Source organism: Diospyros lotus, chromosome 11 (assembly GCF_014633365.1).
Source record: "Diospyros lotus cultivar Yz01 chromosome 11, ASM1463336v1, whole genome shotgun sequence".
In the NCBI taxonomy this organism is placed as follows: Eukaryota; Viridiplantae; Streptophyta; class Magnoliopsida; order Ericales; family Ebenaceae; genus Diospyros; species Diospyros lotus.
The window spans coordinates 5664475-5685359 of NC_068348.1; the positions used below are offsets into that span (position 1 = coordinate 5664475).

At 32.8% G+C, this 20885-nt stretch overlaps 1 protein-coding gene across 3 annotated transcripts in view; it reads right to left on the reverse strand.

Moving 5' to 3' along the window:
- Positions 1 to 16770: 16770 nt before the first annotated feature.
- Positions 16771 to 20885, reverse strand: part of LOC127813053 (glutamine-dependent NAD(+) synthetase) — an 80158-nt gene continuing 76043 nt past the window's right edge. Inside the window, exons 12-14 of one of the 3 annotated variants that reach the window (XM_052353766.1) lie at positions 18172 to 18267; positions 17366 to 17494; positions 16771 to 17273 (exon numbers count right to left, since the gene is read on the reverse strand). In XM_052353766.1, coding sequence (XP_052209726.1) covers positions 17055 to 17273; positions 17366 to 17494; positions 18172 to 18267 — 444 coding nt within the window. In that variant the 3' untranslated portion in view covers positions 16771 to 17054. The remainder of the gene's footprint in view (positions 17274 to 17365; positions 17495 to 18171; positions 18268 to 20885) is intronic. The other 2 variants (XM_052353765.1, XM_052353763.1) reach the window with 2 other exon arrangements.

Consider the following 20885-nt stretch of genomic DNA (forward strand, 5'->3'; position numbering starts at 1 on the left):
ACGCGGCTGCCCAAACACACAAAAAATGAATGAAAATAAATAATCAGACAATAACCACAACAACATATCCAGTCTTTATCTCATTATGTGGGGTCGACTACATAATTTTAGACTTTTATGTATTTCTGTCTTTTATCATATCCTCATTTAGATCTATATATTTCATATCAAATTTTAATGTCTCCCTCAAAGTCTTCTTGGGTCTACCTCTATCTCTTTTTGTGACTAATTGTTCCATTTCATCAATTCTCCTCACAGGAGCGTCTCTTAGTCTCCTTCTCACATGACCAAACTATCTTAGTCTAATCTCTCTCATTTTCTCCTCGATTGGCACTACTCCTACCTTATTACGAATAACTTCATTTCTAATTTTATCCTTTCTTGTATGTCCGCACATCCATCTTAACATCCTCATCTCCGCTACACTCATCTTTTGCTCATGCTGGTATTTGACTGCCCAACATTCTGAGCCATACAACAAGACTGGTCTTATAGCTGTCCTATAAAATTTTCCTTTCAATTTTAATGGGATTTTACCATCACATAACACCCCCGATGCATTTCTCCATTTTAGCCAACCTGCCTTAATTCTATGTGCGACATCCTCGTGGATTTCTCCATCTTTTTGAATCACTGATCCCAAATATCGAAAATGGTCTTTTCTTTGTAAGATTTGGTCTTCTAATTTTATTATAACATCATCCACTCTTGCATTTTTACTAAATTTGCATTCCATATATTTTGTTTTCTTTCTACTTAATTTAAATTCCTTAAATTCTAAATTATTTCTCCACAACTCAAGCTTAATGTTCACTCCTTCTTTTGCTTCATCCACCAACACTATGTCGTCTGCAAATAGCATACACCATGGCACATCTATCTGAATATCTTTAGTGAGTTCATCCATTACTAGGGCAAATAAGTATGGACTTAGTGCAGAACCTTGATGCAGTCCTATTGTAGTTGTAAATGGTTTAGTATCCCCTTCGCATGTTCTGACCCTTGTCTCTATACCATGATACATGTCCTTAAGGGCTTGTATATAGGCTATTTTGACTCATTTCTTCTCTAAAACCCTCCATAATACTTCTCTAGGGACCCTATCATAGGCCTTTTCTAGATCTATAAACACCATATGTAGGTCCTTCTGATGATCTCGATACCTTTCCATTAGACGCCTCAGTAAATATATAGCTTCCATTGTTGACCTACCAGGCATGAAACCAAACTGATTTTCTGACAACTTTGTTTCCTTTCTGAGCCTCTGCTCTATTACTCTCTCCCAGAGTTTCATGGTATGACTCATTAACTTAAGTCCTCTATAATTTTCACAGTTTTGAACATCTCCTTTGTTCTTGTATATAGGAACTAAAGTACTCTTCCTCCACTCATCTGGCATTTTTTTTGATTTAAGGATGGCGTTAAATAGTTGCGTTAGCCAAGAGCTGCCCTCTTCTCCCATGCATTTCCATGCTTCTATTGGTATATTATCTAGTCCCACTACCTTATGATTTTTCATCTTTTTTAATGCTTGCCTTATTTCATTTGAACTTATGCGTCGATAGAATGTGTAGCTCACATTCCCTTCGGAGTTACTAAGATGTCCCAACCTAACTCTTGTGTCATCACCATCATTGAATAATTTTGTAAAATACTCATTCCATCTCTCCTTAATCGCTGTCTCATTTACTAAAACATTTTGATTGTCATCTTTTATGCATTTCACTTGATTTAAATCCCGTATTTTTCTTTCTCTTGCTTTAGCTAATTTATATATATCCTTTTCTCCATCTTTTGTATCAAGTCGTTTATATAGATTCTCATATGCTTTTGACCTTGCTTCACTAACAGCTCTTTTTGCTGCCTTTTTTGCTTCTTTATAATTTTTTTGATTTTCTTCATTGTTGCATTGATATACCTCCTTATAGCAAGTTTTCTTATTTTTAATTTTCAATTGTACCTCTTCATTCCACCACCAAGACTCCTTAAGATTAGGGGCTCTACCATTTGTCTCTCCAAGGACTACCTTTGTCGTGCTTCTCAGAGCATTAGCCATTTCTTTCCACATTTGGTTTGTCTGTCTTTCTCCATTCCATTCCCTTCTACCCCTTAATTTTTCTTTGAAGATTAGTTGCTTCTCCCCTTTTAAATTCCACCACTTGATTCTTGGATTTTGTTTTATGTGATTTTTTCTCTTCCAATTTCTTACTTGGACGTCAAGTACTAGAAGTCTATGTTGAGTAGTCAAACACTCTCCCGGTATCACCTTACAATCCCTACAACATAACCGATCCTCTTGTCTCATGAGGAAGTAATCTATTTGGGTACTTGAGGTGATATTTTTATATGTAATTAAGTGTTCGTCCCGTTTTTTGAACCTAGTATTGGTTATAATGAGCCCATATGCCATAGCAAAATCTAGGATAGATTTACCCTCATTATTAATTTCCCCGAATCCATACCCTCCATGTACCTCTCTATATCCATTTCCGTCTCTACCCACGTGCCCATTTAAGTCACCTCCTATAATCACTTTCTATCCTCTTGGTATCATTTGTATGAGTCCCTTTAGGTCCTCCCAAAATTTTGCTTTTATCTCATTACCTAACCCCGCTTGTGGTGCATATGTACTAAAGATATTCATAGTCATTCTTCCTATACTAATGTTCACCATAATAATCATATCCCCTATTCTTTTTACATCCACTACCTCATCTATTAAGCTTTTATCCATAATAATCCCCACTCCATTTTTCGCTCGATCAGTTCCTGTGTACCATATTTTATATCCAGCTTCTGATAAAGTTTTTACTTTTTTCCCTACCCATATCGTCTCTTGAAGGCACATAATATTAATTTTTCTCCTAATCATCACATCCACCACTTCCATAGCTTTGCCTGTTAATGTTCCTATGTTCCATGACCCAATCCTTAATCTATGATTTTGTTTTTGGCCTTGACTTTGGATTTGATTTTGTTTTTGGCCTTGACTTTGAATTTGATTTTGTTTTTGTTTTTGATTTTGATTTTGGTTTTGGTTTTGATTTTGGACTAGCTTCTTTACCCACATCCGTCCAAGCAAATGCGAGAACCCTTGCTCATTTATCACTACATCCGGGCGCCGATGCAGCGGCCCTAGCTCACTTGTCACTACACGGGGGCAGTGTAGCGCGTCGCTATGAAGGGTTACGCCCACGCCCAAACGATTTTTCATAATTTGTCTAGAGTTCATGTTTTGGATCCGACTAAGTTTTACGTTGGCTGCCGGCTACCTAACACAACCCTCTTCCTTTATCCGGGCTTGGGATCGGCAGTGGATAACATCCCCAGGCGGAGTTAAATAATCAGACAATATATATATATATAAAGACACACATACATATATATATATATGCAGACACACAAATATATATATACACGCACACGTAAACACACAAACATATATACACACATACATATATATATATATTCACAAATCACGCCCCCCTCGAACCCTGGAGGTCGGGAACCTTCAAGCACCCCGAACCCCAGGGTTTGGGGGCCGTGAAGCTCGGTGGCCATGGCTGCCCCCATGGCCGTTGCTTCCTGCTTCTTGCTTCCTGTATATATAGATATATATGTGATGAAGGAAATACTCTCGGGTCCATAATTACCCTAATGCCCCGGGCAAGCAGTCATTGACAGCAACGCCACATGTCCGCTAAAAAGATACTTCACCTACGTTATCTTGCTCGGGTAGAGAGGGGACACGCGGCATATATGAATTTCCACAATAATTGGCTTGAGGCCCGTTTATGAGGTCTCCGAGTTTCTTGGGATTAGCCATCTCGCTAAGGATCATAGAGGCAGGAGTTATCCCTAACCCTTTGGAGGCGGTTACGATTATGGAATGCTTATCATCAAGATTCCGAGAAGAGTGGGAGAGAGATCCCGAAGATCCCAATCCAAGGTCCTTATCTTGGGCAAGGATAAAAGAAAAGGAAAAAGGCTAGGTAAAGGATCGAAACTTCTGATTTCTTGAGTATAAAGAATAATTCTGAGATTTTTGGTCTGGAGTTCTGACTTGATCGTTGGAGAAAAATCGGGGGAGCAAGTCCCCGTCTCCATTGCAGGTGCTCTGGTAGAGGCAGAGGAGGGTGATCGACCACCGCATCATCAATATGTATGTGTGCGTACACATATATCTGTGTGTATATACATATATTTATGTTTGACTGTTAATGTGTGTATGCAGTGCATATGTGACTGTTAATATATGTATGTATATATATATGTGTGTTGTTATACTGTTATATTTTTATTTATTTTTTCATTTTTAGCTGCATTTGGTATTTTTTTATTGTATTGGCTTCATTATGAATAGGTGGGTGGTATGACTGTGAATATATGTATGTGTATATATATATGTGTGTGTTGTTATACTGTTATACTTTTATTTATTTTTTCATTTTTAGCTGCATTTAGTATTTTTTTATTGTATTGGCTTCATTATGAATAGGTGAGTGGCAGGTAATTGATTGAAGGAGAAAGTGAGTGTGAGGGTAAAAATGAGTTTTCAAAAGAGGATATTTTAAGTATATTAAAATATGACTGCAAAGAGCAAAAACGTGGCTGCGAATAGAATTTTCTAAAATCTTATCTTTATATCTTTATTATATATATATATATAATATTAAAATATGATAGTCAAGTAAAGTATTTTGCCAAGTGTCAATCAATGGTAAATTTTTTTCATCAAAAACTTGGATTAAATAAAAAATAGTGAATAATTAATTATTAATTTTACTTTAATAATAATATTATAGTCTTAAAAATATGTTATCTTAACAAATTCATAAAAAATTATTTAAGGTTGTCAAATGTTTGGATTTTTCAATGTTAATTAATATTTAAGATATCACATTTTTAATACTTTGGAATAAATTAAAATTCATATTTTTAAAGTTTTGTTATTATTGAAAAACTTATTCTTACTCACATTTAAGAATTTTAATTTATATTTATAATATAATAAATAGAAAATAACGAATGTTTTGAGTGAATATATTATAAATTTTATAATATTTATTTATAAATAAATATAATATAATAAAAAATTGTAAATATTTTGTCAAATGACCTACTTAATGTGTTAATTATTCTTTAGCACATTGAATGGTGATACATTAAATTAAGAATGTTCTCCATTAGCATATTAAATAGCGAATAATTAATTAAATTTAAATTTTGATAAAAAACTTAATATTAAAAGAAAAAATTATAATTATCAATTCTGTTAGAATTATTTAAAATAACGAGTTTAATCTTTAATTTTTAAATTAAGCTCTCTTGTGTATCACATGGGTTTACCACTAATTATATTATAATAAAAAATAATAATTATTGAAAAACGGCCGAGGAAGTGTGGGTCCCACTACTTGATCTCCCGTCCTGGCCCAGCCTGAAGATTCTATGGGTTTACTTATTTTTTGATAAATTACTAAAATAATACTCCATTCTTATTTTATTTTAAATTTTAAATTCAACTTTTGATTTAATTAATTGAATATGCAACTTTTAATTTCTTTTCTCATTAAGGTATGTTATCTGATGATGATGTCGTAGAAAACAAACGTGAAATTTTGAAACGAGGTGATAGATTTATTAGTAGGGTTGTAATTGAAATGAGTTAAGCTAATTTCTAAGTTTGAGTTTGAGTTCAAGTTGATTGGTTAAAAGGTTGAAGAGCCGAGCATTGGGCTCGAGAAGCTTTTGAAAAGCCTCAGTCCCAACGTAGGCTTGGGCTCGAGCTTAAGCTCAAATTTGTTAGAATTATTTTTTAAAAATGTGATAATTTGATTAAATTAATATATATTAATTCTAAATATATTTAATTAAATTATATTATTATAATAATTTAAAGTTTGATAATTTTATGTTAAATAATATATTTATAAAATTATAAATAAATAAATTTAATATATTTATGAACAAACTTATTCATGAAATCATGAGTTATTCGCAAACTTTTAATCGAGCAAGTTTATGAGTCTTTAATTGAATTTATTAGTATTCATGAGTGTCTAATTAAACATTTTTTTTAAATTTTAACAAGCCAAGATTTATTGAATTCAAGCTCGTCATATTTACAAATTACGTTTCAAATTTAAGTTCAAGCTGGACTCGTTTATCTTAATGAATGAACTTAAATAAGTTTTTGTCAAGTCAAATACTGAGTTATTCACAAACAATCAGCTCATTTGCAACCTCATATATCAATGCCACATCACTCTCATTTCCTTTCCCCTCTTTTTTGTCACGAGCATCGAAAAGGACACTATTGGAGCGATGGATTCCAACACCTCCATTGGGAACCCCAATAAGGTGGAGGTTCTAGTTTTTTTCACGCACAAAGAGTTTCACCATTGGCAATGGCGATTTTGTTGCTCAAATATTAAATTAATAAAGGTGAATTAATTTATTTAAAATTTATAAAAATTAATTATAAAGATAAATTAAAATTTATAATCCATTTTTTTTTAAAAAAAATAATTTTGAAAAAGATGAATTATGTAAAGTTAAGTGACACAAACGCACAATCAACACAATAATTTGTATAAAGGTTCAATCTTTGAAAGACTACATCTTCTCTTTTCAAGACTAAAATTGAAGGTTTCACCGCTAATGAAAAATCTTTAGCTTTTAATTGGAACTACTAACCTTGATACAACTTCTAATATTTATAAGGAGTTAGCAACCTAACATAATCACTTTCCAAATCAAAAAACATTCTTATATGCTAGAAGATATTCTTCAGTTTATGGTGAAAATCTCATCGCTTAAGTGAGTTAATACACCAATAGAAAATAACTACAGTCTACAAAACTTTGATCACAAGAGAAACAAATATGGTGTAAATGAAGATCCCTTTCAATCAATGCTCCAACTTCGACATTATATTTTCTTTACCTTGAGAGAATTCAATGCTCTTACAAGTGTTTTTAGATTTCTATATGTTTTTGTGGCTCCACAAATCTCTTGATTTATAGTCCTCAAATAAAAAACTAGCTTTTAGAGAGAATAGAAGGAAGGGGACAACATTTGTGAGCTCTTCAACAAGGACGACTTCTTTTTGTATTAATGAAATATCAAATACCTGCAGATATACAGCTAAAAGAGAAGACAACAGTTTGGAGGATATGCTTTCAACTTCAATAGAGACCAAAGATATGAGAAAGTGGTTAAATTCCAAATGTAGTAGGTAATATAACAAAGTAAGGATACACCTATAATAAAAGTATACTTATCCAATTTGGGAAAAATCTAACTTATTTGACTTGATTTACAATGAAGCAACTCAAGAGAATTTTGATCTTCAACAGAGATTTCAATCACAAACAAAAAAAAACATCTTATCTTTTGTGTGCTTTTGAAAGATGTGTAGAAGATCTTCTTTATTCAAATATTTTAATTCCTTGATTTAGACTTTGAATAGGGTACTATCAAGGTTCTACCTTGTTTCGAACATTTGAGTAGATTTCACTAAATAAGCATTACCTTTTGGATAATACACAAGAAAATTTATGATGTGTTGTTATCCTTGATTTGTCCACTCATCAACCATAATTGAGCATCCATAAACTCCCCAATCAATCGTGATCCCAAATAAATAGAATTGAACATCATGAATTATATTTTTCAAAAGAGATCCCCTCAAATTATGATAAGATGGTCCTTTGAAACTAGGGTCAACTGTTGCTATAGCATCCATCATTAGTTGGTAATAAACTGATCTAGCGCCATTAAATGGTACATTAACATTATATCATGTTACAAAATTGGATTGAAAACAAACCAACAATCGAACCAATCAACCACATACGAACACATAATTTAACGTAAATAACCCAAATTGAGAAAAACCATGGACAAAAATAACCAAATATTAGTAATACAAAAGTAATATTGACCCACACACTGTGTTTAATTTCATGTGACATGGACACCTATTTATAGACCTAGAATCATTTATGGATGTACATAGAAAATCATATTCTGATCAGAAGATGATTCATGGAGATATTCTTCTAGATAAGATAAATCTTATATAAAATGAAATTTCACAACATTATAATCATAGTCAAATTGAAAATCGTAATCATTGTCAAATTAGGAAACCCAATCATAGATAAATAAAGATTTTGAGTCATAATTATCACAAATCTCTACATTGACTCTAAATCCACAAATAGAATTATCCAGAACTTTTTCTTCCAACAAAATTACAGAGAATCAATCTCCTTAATGAATACCAACTAAATTCACACAATGCTCGAACTTTGCAATAGGTAAGGACTTGATCGACATATCTGTAGGATTATCATGAGTGTCGATTTTTCTCACAATAACTTCACCATGAGCAATAATATCTCGAATAAAATGATATCACACATCAATGCGCTTCGTTTTTTATGTGCTAATATTTCCTACATATTTTCTATATCATTCTTAATTTTATGCTTAATTCTCATGATTTTATATGTTTTTTATATTAATTTTAAGTAATTTATCATGTTAACAGGATTTGAAGGAAAAGTGAGAAAGAAGAGTAAAAATTATGAATTTTCGCTACTTAAGGGTCTGATTAAAAATAAAAACTAGACCAATTGGAATTTTAAAAAAATTTGAAAAAAATATATGTGAAACCTCTATATGCCTACTTTTCTACACTTCAAACAGTGCATAAATCCAAATTTTCTATAAATTTATAGTTGTTAGAATGACATAAGATCAAAATTGTCAAAAAACCAACATTACCTATGACTTTTTTATTCCATTTTCTTCAAGTTGGGTTGAGTTGTAGATGGATTAAGGGGTCTTTTAAGGGTTAGTTAAGCTGCCTATTTCAAGAAGAATTAGGACCAAATAGACCAAAGAAACCTAGTCTAAAGTCTAATCACATTAAGCCCAAATATTACAAAAATCCCTAAATTGTAATTCTTGGTATTTTGAGAGATTATTTTGTATTTTTCCTGAAGTGTGAGACTTAAAATTTTGAGTAGGCATGGGTGGCTTCCTCTCTATGTAAAACATGGAGGAGGAAAATAGGGAGGTATGGTATGGTTTGATCTTTGTTTTGAGAAGAAAATTAAGAAAAAGAAGAAATTGATGAGTATAAGAAGATAAGGAAGGCTGGAAAATTGAAAGGTTGGAGGTGAGAGAGCTTGAAGGATTGGAGCATTCTTGGTGGAGGATTTCTTGTATTTTTTTCAAGGATTTGTGACAACACTTTTGAAGAAAGAAATTCTGCACATCAAAAGAGTTTTTATTCTCTTCTTCTATTTCATTTAAATTTTATATTTATATTTATTTATTTATTTTTGGATTTCATCATTTGTAATATGAACTAAACTCTATAACTAGGGTGTTTTGATGTAACTTAAATATGATAATTTGATTTTCATGCATTGATTTTCTTTATTCATGTAAGTGTTTATTATTGTGCTTAATGCTATCAAATACTTGGTCAATATTTGATCGATATATTAATATAGATTTAGACTAGAAGAAAAAATCTATAACTTGATATAGGTAACAAACACCACAAGAATATAATTAGAACGAAAGTACAAATTTGACTTGTGTGGTTAATTATCTTTGCATGAGAAATTAAATTTGGATTGTCAATCATTTAAATTAAATTAGATTATTTAGGTGAAATTGAAATACCTAGTGCTCTCCAAAACTTGAATTTCTTCATATTTATTTTCTATATTAATATTTCATTTTATTTTTTTAAATTAATTAATTCATCATTTAATCAATTGTTTAAATAACGTTTGAGTTAATATAATTTTGGTAATTATCAACCGATTCTTGTGGGAACGATATACTTACTCACTACTTTATTACTTATGCGATCCATACACTTACGAAAAATTGCTATCAGTTCTCTTGTGAAATATCTGATTTTTAGTGAGAAAAATAACACTTTGACTATTATAATAAATTGTACTGTCATGAAGATCTTCACTGATTTCACCCATCAACCTTTTTAGCCAAATAGCTTTTTTAATGGCCTCAGTAATTGCCATATATTCTCCTTCTATAGTAGACAAGGCAACGATGAACTGTAAGATAGCCTTCCAACTAATAACACAACCACTAATGATGAAAACATACTCAGTAAGCGATCTTTTCTTATTATGATTACCTACAAAATCAGAATTAACAAAACCAATAGCTATATCTCTAGTATTTTCGAACTGTAAACAGATATCAGCAGTACCATGCAAATATTAGAGAATCCATTGGACTGTCTTCCAATGTTCTTTATCAATGTTAGTTATGTATCTACTAACCACGCTCACTGCATGAGCCAAATCAGGGCATGTACAAACCATAGCATGCATAAGACAACCCACTGCAATAGAGTATGAAATTTTTGACATCTTGTCAATTTCATCATTTGACTAAAGAGATAAGCTCGATGAAAACTTAAAATGTGCAGCTAACAGAGTACTCACAGGTTTAGCCTTCTGCATATTGCATTTAGTCAAAACTTTCTCTACATATCCCTTTTGACTTAGATGCAATTTACCTGTTTCCCTGCCTCTTGAAATTTGCATTCCAAGTATCTTCTTCGCTGCTCCCAAATCTTTCATCCCAAGTTCGTTGTTGAGCTAAGCTTTCAATCTCCTTATCTCGTCCTTATCTTTTGATGCTACTAGTATATCATCAACATATAGAAGTAGATATATAAATGACTTGTTCCTGTTCCTTTTAAAATAGACACAACTGTCATAACTAAATCTATCAAAATTGTGCTTAATCATAAAAGAATCAAACCTTTTATACCACTGCTAAGGAGACAGTTTCAGGCCATATAAAGACTTCTTTAACGAGCACAAATGGTCTTTTTTACCTAGTTTTTCAAAATTCTTTGGTTGTTGCATATACATATCTTTATCAAGCTCCCCATGTACGAATGTTGTCTTAACATCCAACTATTTTAGTTCAAGATTTTGAATAGCCACAATACTAAGTAGTGCCCGGATGGAATTGTGTTTCACAACTAGGGAAAATATGACTGTGAAGTCTACACCTAGAACCTAATTATATCCTTTTGCTAGGATTCTAGCTTTGTATCTCGCTTTTCTGAAGATTTGGAGAACTATCAACATCATGGCCTTGTTCGCTTACAAACCATTATGAAGTTTTTATCTCCTTGACTTTTCAATCGAGTTCCCACAAATGACATCAATTGTTGTCGCTCAAACACAATAATGAATTTATTTTCAAGGAAATAACTATCTCCAAGATTCAAGTACTCTGCAAGGAAGAAAATCATTAGAGGGCATAAGACAATTCTTATGCAAACACAGGGTTGGCCTTGAGATTTTGGGGGCCCTAAGCAAGCCCATAAACCAAAATTTTATTGGGGCCTTAGACTTTCAAGAGTTTAGATCAAATCTAATATTAACGGTTTACACGATTGACTTTTAAGTTTAAATATAATTGAAAACTTTCAAAGGTTCAATGACTAAAGTATTAATTTTTCTTACAAAATTGATTGGGATTGGTATTTATTGTTTAAAAAACATTAAAATGTAAAAAAAAATCAAACGTGCTAGTAGAGTGAGTTGAACCAATGACCTAAAAACTAATGATTTACAACCCACCACTCTACGAGCTAAGCATAAATAGAATTGGTGTAAATTATCTATTTTAGCATTTATTTATTATATATTTAAAGTATATATTCAAAACCCAAACTTAATTTTTGGGGGTCTTTTATGATTGGGGGGCCCTAGGATATTGCCTTGGTCGTCTACCTTCAGGGTTGTTCCTATACAAATACTCCGATACTTAAATCAGATTTTAGAATATCACATAAGAAATTATAGAGCTCTCAAATGAGTAGAAGTAACTTACCTTTGAAAAATGAGGGCTCGCCTATTTATAGTTGAGCAATGAGATTATTGATAGTCATCCGTCATATTTCAGATTGATTTGGATTTGGATAATCTTTATCCATTATATAATTTTTAAAGAAGACTTCAAAGGTAGGTTTGCATGTCTTTGTCATAAGATTACCCTTTGAAGGAGTCCTCTAGGAGGCCTTATGGACTTTCTTGAAGCTTTTCCTTGTGGGGAGCATGCCGAAGGGGTCACCCGAAAACATTTTTATCCAAAATAGTCTCTTGGCCCCTTTTGTAGGCTTTCCCCTTTGCTTTGGCCTTTATGCTTTATTCTTAGCATTTGGGTTTGACCTTCGCAGGCTTCATAAATGGGCCTAAGTCCATATTTCTTTAGCAATAATATAAGCAAACACTCTATTAAACTTAGGTGCACAATAGAAAAGGTTCCACAAACTTAGCACTATATTGCACAATTTTCATCTCAATATCATCTCATTCACTTATTTTTTAACATGTTGTCCATTCATAACTATGGTAGGTTTTCCAATCACATTCAAAATAGACTTCCATATCTCCAAATCATTAGCTTGAATGTATTCTCACCATTTCCTTCCAATGTGTGTAATTAGTACCATTGAAAAGAGGTAGTCTTTTTTCAATTGTTCCATTTCTTGTAATGAAATGGCTACATGCATGGAGAAATAATCAATATAAATGAATATGAACAAGTAGTAAATGTAACTCTAGTGCCACTTATGGCCTAAGAGGCAACCTAAGAACAGGGTGAATTGGATTTCTTTGTGCAAGGTGTTAACTTCTAAATCTTTTAACACGATGTGCAAGATATGCATTTGTGTGATTATTTAGCTATATATCAATGAAAATGCAAAAGTAAAGCAATTGTAATGTAAAGAAAAGAGAAAAAGGGATGCAAACTGATTTATAGATGTTTGACACAACCAAACCTACATTCTCTCTTCTCAAACCTCAATTAGCTTATCGGGTGGCAGAAAAATTCTATCTCCTTGCTTCACTAGGTTCCCTAGCATAAAAAAGTGCTAGGTGACCTCTATTTCCATTGTAAGTCCCTATAGCTTATGGGTGCTATAGAACCTTCCTCCCTATAGCTCCTAAGTGTTATAAAACCTTAGAATCTTCCAACTTTAATAGGTGCTAGTAAACCTTTCCTAAGTTCAATAAGTACTAGTGGACCTCTCTTACAAAATCAAGTTCCAAGCTTGAAGGCTAGCACAATCCTTCACACAAGATGCCATTACAAGTTACATCACACACCTCTATGGAGATATGATTACAAGAAGAGATGCAAAAGAATATGAAAATGAAGTACCACTTTGATCGTCTCATTCTTACTTTGTAGAATCAAAGATCAAAAGTTAGAAAGAGGTAGGTTGAGCTTAAGATGAATGCTTACAAAAATCGAGATATGTCAATGAAAATGAATTTTCAAAAGTAAAACAATCTTGCAAAAGTTCTCTTGAAAAATGGATATGCTAATATAGCTCAAAGAAAGTGGAAGATTTCTCAAAAAGAATGTAATAAAGGTTTGCCCTTAAAAAGAACTTGTATACAAGGTGAAGATCTTGATTCCCTTAATGGAGAATGATCCAATTTGTAGAATTCAAAAATATCGCTATTATAAAATTTGAAACTAAAAAGGCAAGATCTATCTAGTAGGACTCAATGGCCTGAGATAAAACTCTTTCGATGAGGTTTTTACTTTCTAAATTTGTAGTTGCTTTTTATCAATACTCAATCGATTGTGTTACCAAATCATTTGGTTGAATGACCTTTTGTCTTTTGTGTTTATATAGAGGATTTGGTAGATGCTTAAGAAAATTCAAAACATTTTGTCTTGACATAGGCACTTGAGTCACAAGATTCATTCGACTAAAAGCCTTTCTTTTTTTGAATACTCGAGGCATTACTTATAACTAAATCGACTATGCGTCTCACATATGACAATTTGTCTCATTTTTATAAAAGATTATTTTTAGGCTTGAAAAAAAAGAATTCCTTTCTAAAAGAAAAGTTCACAATTTTGTAGGTTTCAATTGGAAACACATTTAAAGTTTTCCTTAAATAAAAAACTAAGTCCATCTCAAGAAAAATATGTATTAACTTAAACTCATGAAATGATGGCCTTTCGAAAAAGATTTTGAGATGAGAAATCTAAAAAATACGTAAATTTTGAGCTCAATAATTCACATATTTAAAACATTATAGATCTTATTTCTCGACTTGTCATTAAAGCTTAGTCCATGTATGATTCTTCTTCCACTTAGTTTGTGTTAATAAATTTGAGATATCACATTGAACTGCTCATAGCACTAAAATAGAATTATTAGGTAGTTTGAGTCACTTTGCAATCATCAAAACCTTTGGTTGCACTTTCGAGCTACCTTGAATTTAAATTTTTTAGATTTAATTAATTAGGGTCATTTTTTTTTTAAAGACACAAAGTTAATATAAAATAAAACTTTAATTTTAATTTAAATCAAAACTAGGCTAGCCTTTGACTAACCTAGCCTAGAAGACAAGGGCAAGGCCCACATGAGCTTTCCTATTTAAAAGGGCCTTAGATCATAGTCTATTAAGGCTCATGACCTAGGCTATAAGAATGGAAGGGAAACCTAGAGCTCCTTATTCTCCCTATTTGGCCCCTATCACCACGACCTCCTACCCTATTCTCTCTTCATCTCCAAATCTCTCCCTCTGCATCCCCAATTCAAACAACCCTCTGTTTCTCCCCACTTCTAGTTATGGCTACTTCCAATAACCTTAATCACCTTTATCACTTCCTATTTGTATCATGATTTCCTTTGGCACAAAGTTTTTTTCCACACAAAAATTCAATTAGGCACATCCTAATTTCCATTTTAATGGAATTGAATTGTATTTCTAAACTTTACCAAGGCAGTTGAGGCCCAATTTTGCGTAAAATTGAGGAATGAAAATGTTTCTATTTGTTACTTCAGTTTTTTTTTGGCTAGCATAGTACAAAAACAACCCACAAAAGGGTTAAAACATAAAGGCACAAGGACTAATGCACAACAATCCAACCTCTGGCCACATAAAAATAATAGAAAGTGCATAATAACTATCTTAAGCTAACATTGGGCCAAAATAAGACCAAACAACAGCCCAATAATAGCAATGAAAGAAGGCCCAACAAAAGATAATACGCAAACCCTAAAAGAAGCTAATATAAACATTAGGGTTACTAACAAAAGAAGGCCCAACAAAAGATAATACGCAAACCCTAAAAGAAGCTAATATAAATATTAGGGTTGCTTCCTAAGATTGCCCCCATTGAAAGCTAAATTCTGAATACCTAAATCGCCTTCGACATCGCCTTGACATCCACACTCCATACCAGATCAGGAGACCTCACTGCCATTCTAGATGACTACACTACATTTGCCTCCATCTTTAGCAAAAATTGCCTTCGATGGCAAGTGAGAAAGTAGATTGAAGATAGGAAAGCTAGTTGTCGAATGGGAAACCATCAAGGATGTCCGATCAAAGCTAAATCTTGTATAAGATAAGGGAATATGCTAGAGAAAACAAGCCAACTGCAACCAAGAAAGCAGATAAGACTCCACGGTGAATGTCAATCAAAGGACCGCCAACGACATGATGATCGAAGAGAGGCAGTAACGAAGGTCAAACGATCGACAACGCACCCAACCCTCTTCTCTGGGAAGATCTGGAGGAGAGAGGCTCTTGATAAGTTTTTTACTTCTATTTAACAAAGGTATGTATGTTACCTTATTACTAGATATGCCAAGGGTAGTGATGACCATGGGTGGATTCTTGAGAACAAGGACGTGATAGATTTGAATCTAGAAGACAATTGGTGATGATAATGGTTTTTGAAATGGAGGATGAGTTCATAGAGCTTCATGAGATGCTCATTAAAATGTCAAAATTGTTGTCACAATCATTTGAGTGCAATGGATGTGAAAATCTTCTTGTATTTGAGCTTTTTGTTAATAATAAGTTCTCAAATACAAGAAGATTTGCACATGCACTGGACTCAATTGAATGTGACTAACAATTTTGACATTTTAATGATTGTCTCATGGACCTCTCCGAACTCATCCTCAATTTCAAGAAACATCATCGTCACCAATGTCCACTAGATTCAAAATCTGTCACGTCTTTGTACTCAAAAATCCACCCATGGCATATCTTGTAATAAGAAAACAAATAGAAACCTTCTCATTCTTGAATTGTATTCAAATATGTCTCAACCTCTTGGTGAAGTTTGGAAATGCAATTTAATTCCTCCATAGTGGAAATTATGATATGATTAATTGAATTTTTGTGTGAAAATTTTGTTTGTGCCCAAATGTAATCATGACATAAAAAGTGAAAGTGTTAAAGATAATTAGGGTTACTAGAAGTAGTAAGTCAATGGCCTAATTATGTAGTCGGGAGAGATCTATGTTGGATGATCACATCGCAATAGCTGAAAATTGACTTCATAAAGCATTAGTTTGGTCGAGTATAGGCAAATTGAGATGGCCACTCCTCTATTGGCTAATGCTAATGACCCTAACCCACCACAGACCTATTACCTCGCCAATAATCAAGACCAGTAAATAATTTTGCAATAGATTTTCCCATGGAAGGTCCCCTGCATATAATATGAACAAAATAAAAGGAAAATAAATTCAAAGGTCATTTAGGGGTAAATTTTATCACATAAGTTGTCATAAAAAACATCAAGTTCAACATATTTTACAATTTAACAACAGGTTTGAGGTTATGTTTGTTATTATTTCAATGGATTTAGTGACAAATATTTCTAGCTATCACAAAACTTCCCACTGGGACGAACACACCCTTTCTGAAACTCTCCCATGCATTTACTATGGGACTTCATCGTATAAATGAACCAAACAAGTGCAACTAATTAAACATCAGGTTTTCACATCTTCTACTACACCATCTCCAATTCAGGATGTTTCAGAGTTACTTTTAGTACTTCTATTGGGATCATTATACAAAAACATAATGGTAAATGATGATATGGGGGTATAATTTTGAGAAATCGTTAGTAAGAATGACTAACAAGATTTATTTCCACTTAAAGAGCTCAACAGCAAGCAGGCAGCCATGTATTCAGCATTATAGTCCAGCTTTTGGATCACCTGATCCTGCAGCAACAACTCCTATGCCAACATGTGATGCAGAGTCAGAATTTTCCAGCTTCGTTGATTTTGTAAGATTGGGTTTTCCGCCATCAAAATCCTCAACAAGGTCATCGATCTTGCGAAATTGGTATGGCCATCTTGCATTGTACAGAAATTGGCGAAGATCAAACCGGTTGTCCTCAGGCGAATAACTCTACACGAAACAAGAGGGGTATGAGCTTCGGTATTAAATGGAGAGCATGAAAGTTCAATCTCAGAAATTTCCAGTTGGACATATCATGATACCTCGGCATGGTAGGAGGGTGTCAACACGGTCATTTTGTGTCTATTTATGGTGTAGTATTTGAAGAAGCGTTTCACTTTGTCAGCCACCTCTGATGGACTCAATCTTCCACCCCACTTATAGCAGAGATTCTGAAAGAAAAGATGATAACAGATAAAAGAAAATGAGTGCACGATAACATTAGAATGGTAAAATATCCTTGGAGAGACGTCAATGTCATGCACGGTAGCTTATATAAATCTGCATGCTTTCTTTGTCATAGTGTTACTTAGCATTTCACAAATAAACCTCCTAAGTTTGTCAACATGAAGCAAATCAGTAAAGAATCTAATTAACACTATGACGAAATGCTGCTAAGTATACCACATTGTCAGAAACATATTCAGTGTTGGCATACTTCTCATTATATCACGAAAAGGTTTATAGCCATGTTTTCTTTCTAAAACTATAAGGCAGTTAGACGATGTTCAGATAAATGGATTGATGAAGCGACTGTCATGACTCACTAACGTATCTCATATTTTATCGTTTGACTTTTCATGTGGTCCCAATGTGGTCTTGCATTATGCTCTTTGCTGCAAGTTGTCTGCTGGATTTAATTTCCATGGAAACATTAAGTTTGATTGTGAGTTTAGATATTGGAATACTGATTAAATCTTGGACAGATCCATCCATGTTGGTCATTTTCTTTTGTGCAATTAATCTATCCAGATCAATAGGCTATGCTTCTATGACAAAGTAGAATGATCAGTCTCCACTGTTAATGGATGGGGCTTGCTCTAGTGATAATAGGATATTCAACACAAACCTTGAACATGGATACAGGCCCACAGCGGAAAATCTTTCGCATTCTTCCATAAACTGAAAGTTCTTCATCTGTCATTCCCATATCCACTTCATCCAGCTATTCACAAAGAATGTGGCATCAGAATTAGATGAACACAGCTCTGGCTAGAACTTTTTTGGTTTGAAGATAACTAACAATGCTATGAACTTGACAGAAATTCTGGATGCTTCAACATGAAAAAATCAATCCAGATGAAGCTATTATAAATCAAATGCAGCACTATAATAAACTTGAAAGGACATGATTAATCAATTGTAAGAACATGGCTCATCTTTGGGAGGCAAAAAGTGGAAATTGAAGAAACATTCACCCCCCCCCAAAAAAAAAAAACACTAGTCTCCTAACTGCACTAAGTACAATATATACGTTCACTGCATATAACTGATGATCACTGGAACCCGGACCTTAAAAAAAAATGAGAGGAAAAAAAAAATGAAGAGAAACCTTAGCTGTTCATACACAGAAAAATAAATACCACAGGGACCTTGAAAATCAAACGTCAAAGAGGAGGTCCAAAGAAGCTCATAAAATGAGATATCTTAAAACATGGGAAGTTTATTTGCCAAAAGTTTGGGAACTCAAAGAAATCAAGCAAAACTAAATATATTAACTCCACTCAGGGAAAGAATAAGCAAAGAGAAATAATATCTACAAGGCATTACTTCACTCGGGAGTAGGGTTGGCAATGGTTCGGTTTGGTTTGGTTTCGGTTTTTGTCAAAATCATAACCAAACCAAACTTAAACTCCTAAAACCAAAACCAAACCATTACTTATTTGGTTTTAAAAAGTTAAAACCATAACCAAACCATTCGGTTTCGGTTTAACCATAGTTTTTTTAGTTTAATCCATACCAACAAACAAAGACAAATAACATTCATAAATTTTTTTGATAATTTCACAACAAACAAAGATAAATACTAATAAAGTTACCTTATTCTTGCATAAAGTTACAAAAATTCTTGGATATAAAATCATATCTCCAAACCTACAATTATTAAGATTAATAAATTAATATTTGTATAATTAAATTGTAATTTAAGCTAAAAAAATTTAGCTACGAAAGTTAATACCTTCATCAACAACATTAATATCTTCTTCGTAAATTAATGCATATCCATCTGAAATGAATGAGCCAACTCCATCTAACAAAATTATAAATATAAAAAATAAATTAATATGAAAATGTTAAAGTCTTAACAATAAAAAATAACTAGTAAATGAAATAAATTCACATTTTTTCACTTCATTTGACAACCAACTTTGGGCACACATCAATGCTTCTATTGTCTTTGGATGAAGTCGATTACGATGAGGACTCACCAGTCTCCCACTATAACTGAATGCCAACTCCGAAGCAAGAGTAGATACATGAATGGCTAATATATCTCTTGCAATAGTTTGTAAGGTAGGATACTTCACCCTATTCACTTTCCACCAAAGTAACATATCAAACTGACCATTATCAACTATAACATCTTCATCCAAATAAAGGTCAATTTCAGTTCTGAAACTAGTAACTTTAGTAGTTTTTCTCTTTTTAAGAAAAGATTGATATTCATCATCAAAAGAAATGAAATTCTCTCTTGGAACGGTGCTCCCATCCAATGTACATTCTTGGTTATTCATATCATTCACTTTGTTCTTTTTAATGTGATATTCCTCCATCAAATCATAACAAAGGTACTTGATGCTGCTAATTTGTTCATCATAGTTATAAGGATAGACCTTAGGAGAGTAAAAGTTAAGAAAAGTCATTTTATACCTAGGATCTAACACTGCAGCAACACCTATCAACTTATGAATCACATTCCAATATGCATTAAACTTATCTGACATGCTTTTTGCCATTGTACTAATCACTTCATTGGGAGACTTGACCCACTCATTCAATGCCAACTTGATCTTACAAATTATTGGAAAGTACATATTAGCAGTTGGATATTTTATCTTAGAAAACAACTCAGTTACATTATAAAACAACTCTAATCTGTCACAAACATCTTTTGTAGTTTCCCAATCCCTGTCACTTGGCACATTCTTATACTGTGATTCAAATAATTTAAGTCGAGGAAACACAGACTTATAAACCAAAGCAGTTTTAAGCATCAAATAAGTAGAGTTTCATCTAGTAGGACAATCCAAACCCAACCTTTTAGCATAAGACACTTTCATTTGTCGACAAACGTCCTCAAACTTTTCTATTCTTTTTGGAGATGCTGTCCAAAAAACTACACTTTCCCTCACATTATCAATGGCATGCTCAATCACATATAAACCAATCTTAACAATAAGATTCAATATATGGGCAGAACAACGCATATGCAATAAAGATCCACCATTTAAAAGACATCTAACATTCAATTTTTCTTTAATCTTACCAATCATACTATCATTGGTAGAGCAATTATCCACTGTAATTGTGGATAATCTTGAGTCCACATTCCACCCAAGCATAGCATCAATTAACACATCGATCAACACATCACTTGTATGAGGGAAAGGGACATAGATAAACCTAAATGACATACAATTATAAATTATTAGTAAACTTAAAGTTTAAAACTACAATTATCAAATTTAACAACAATAAAACAATATACTAGTTAAAAAATACTTGTCATACCTCAAAATTTTGCTATGCAATGTCCAAGACTTATCAATGAAATGTGTTGTA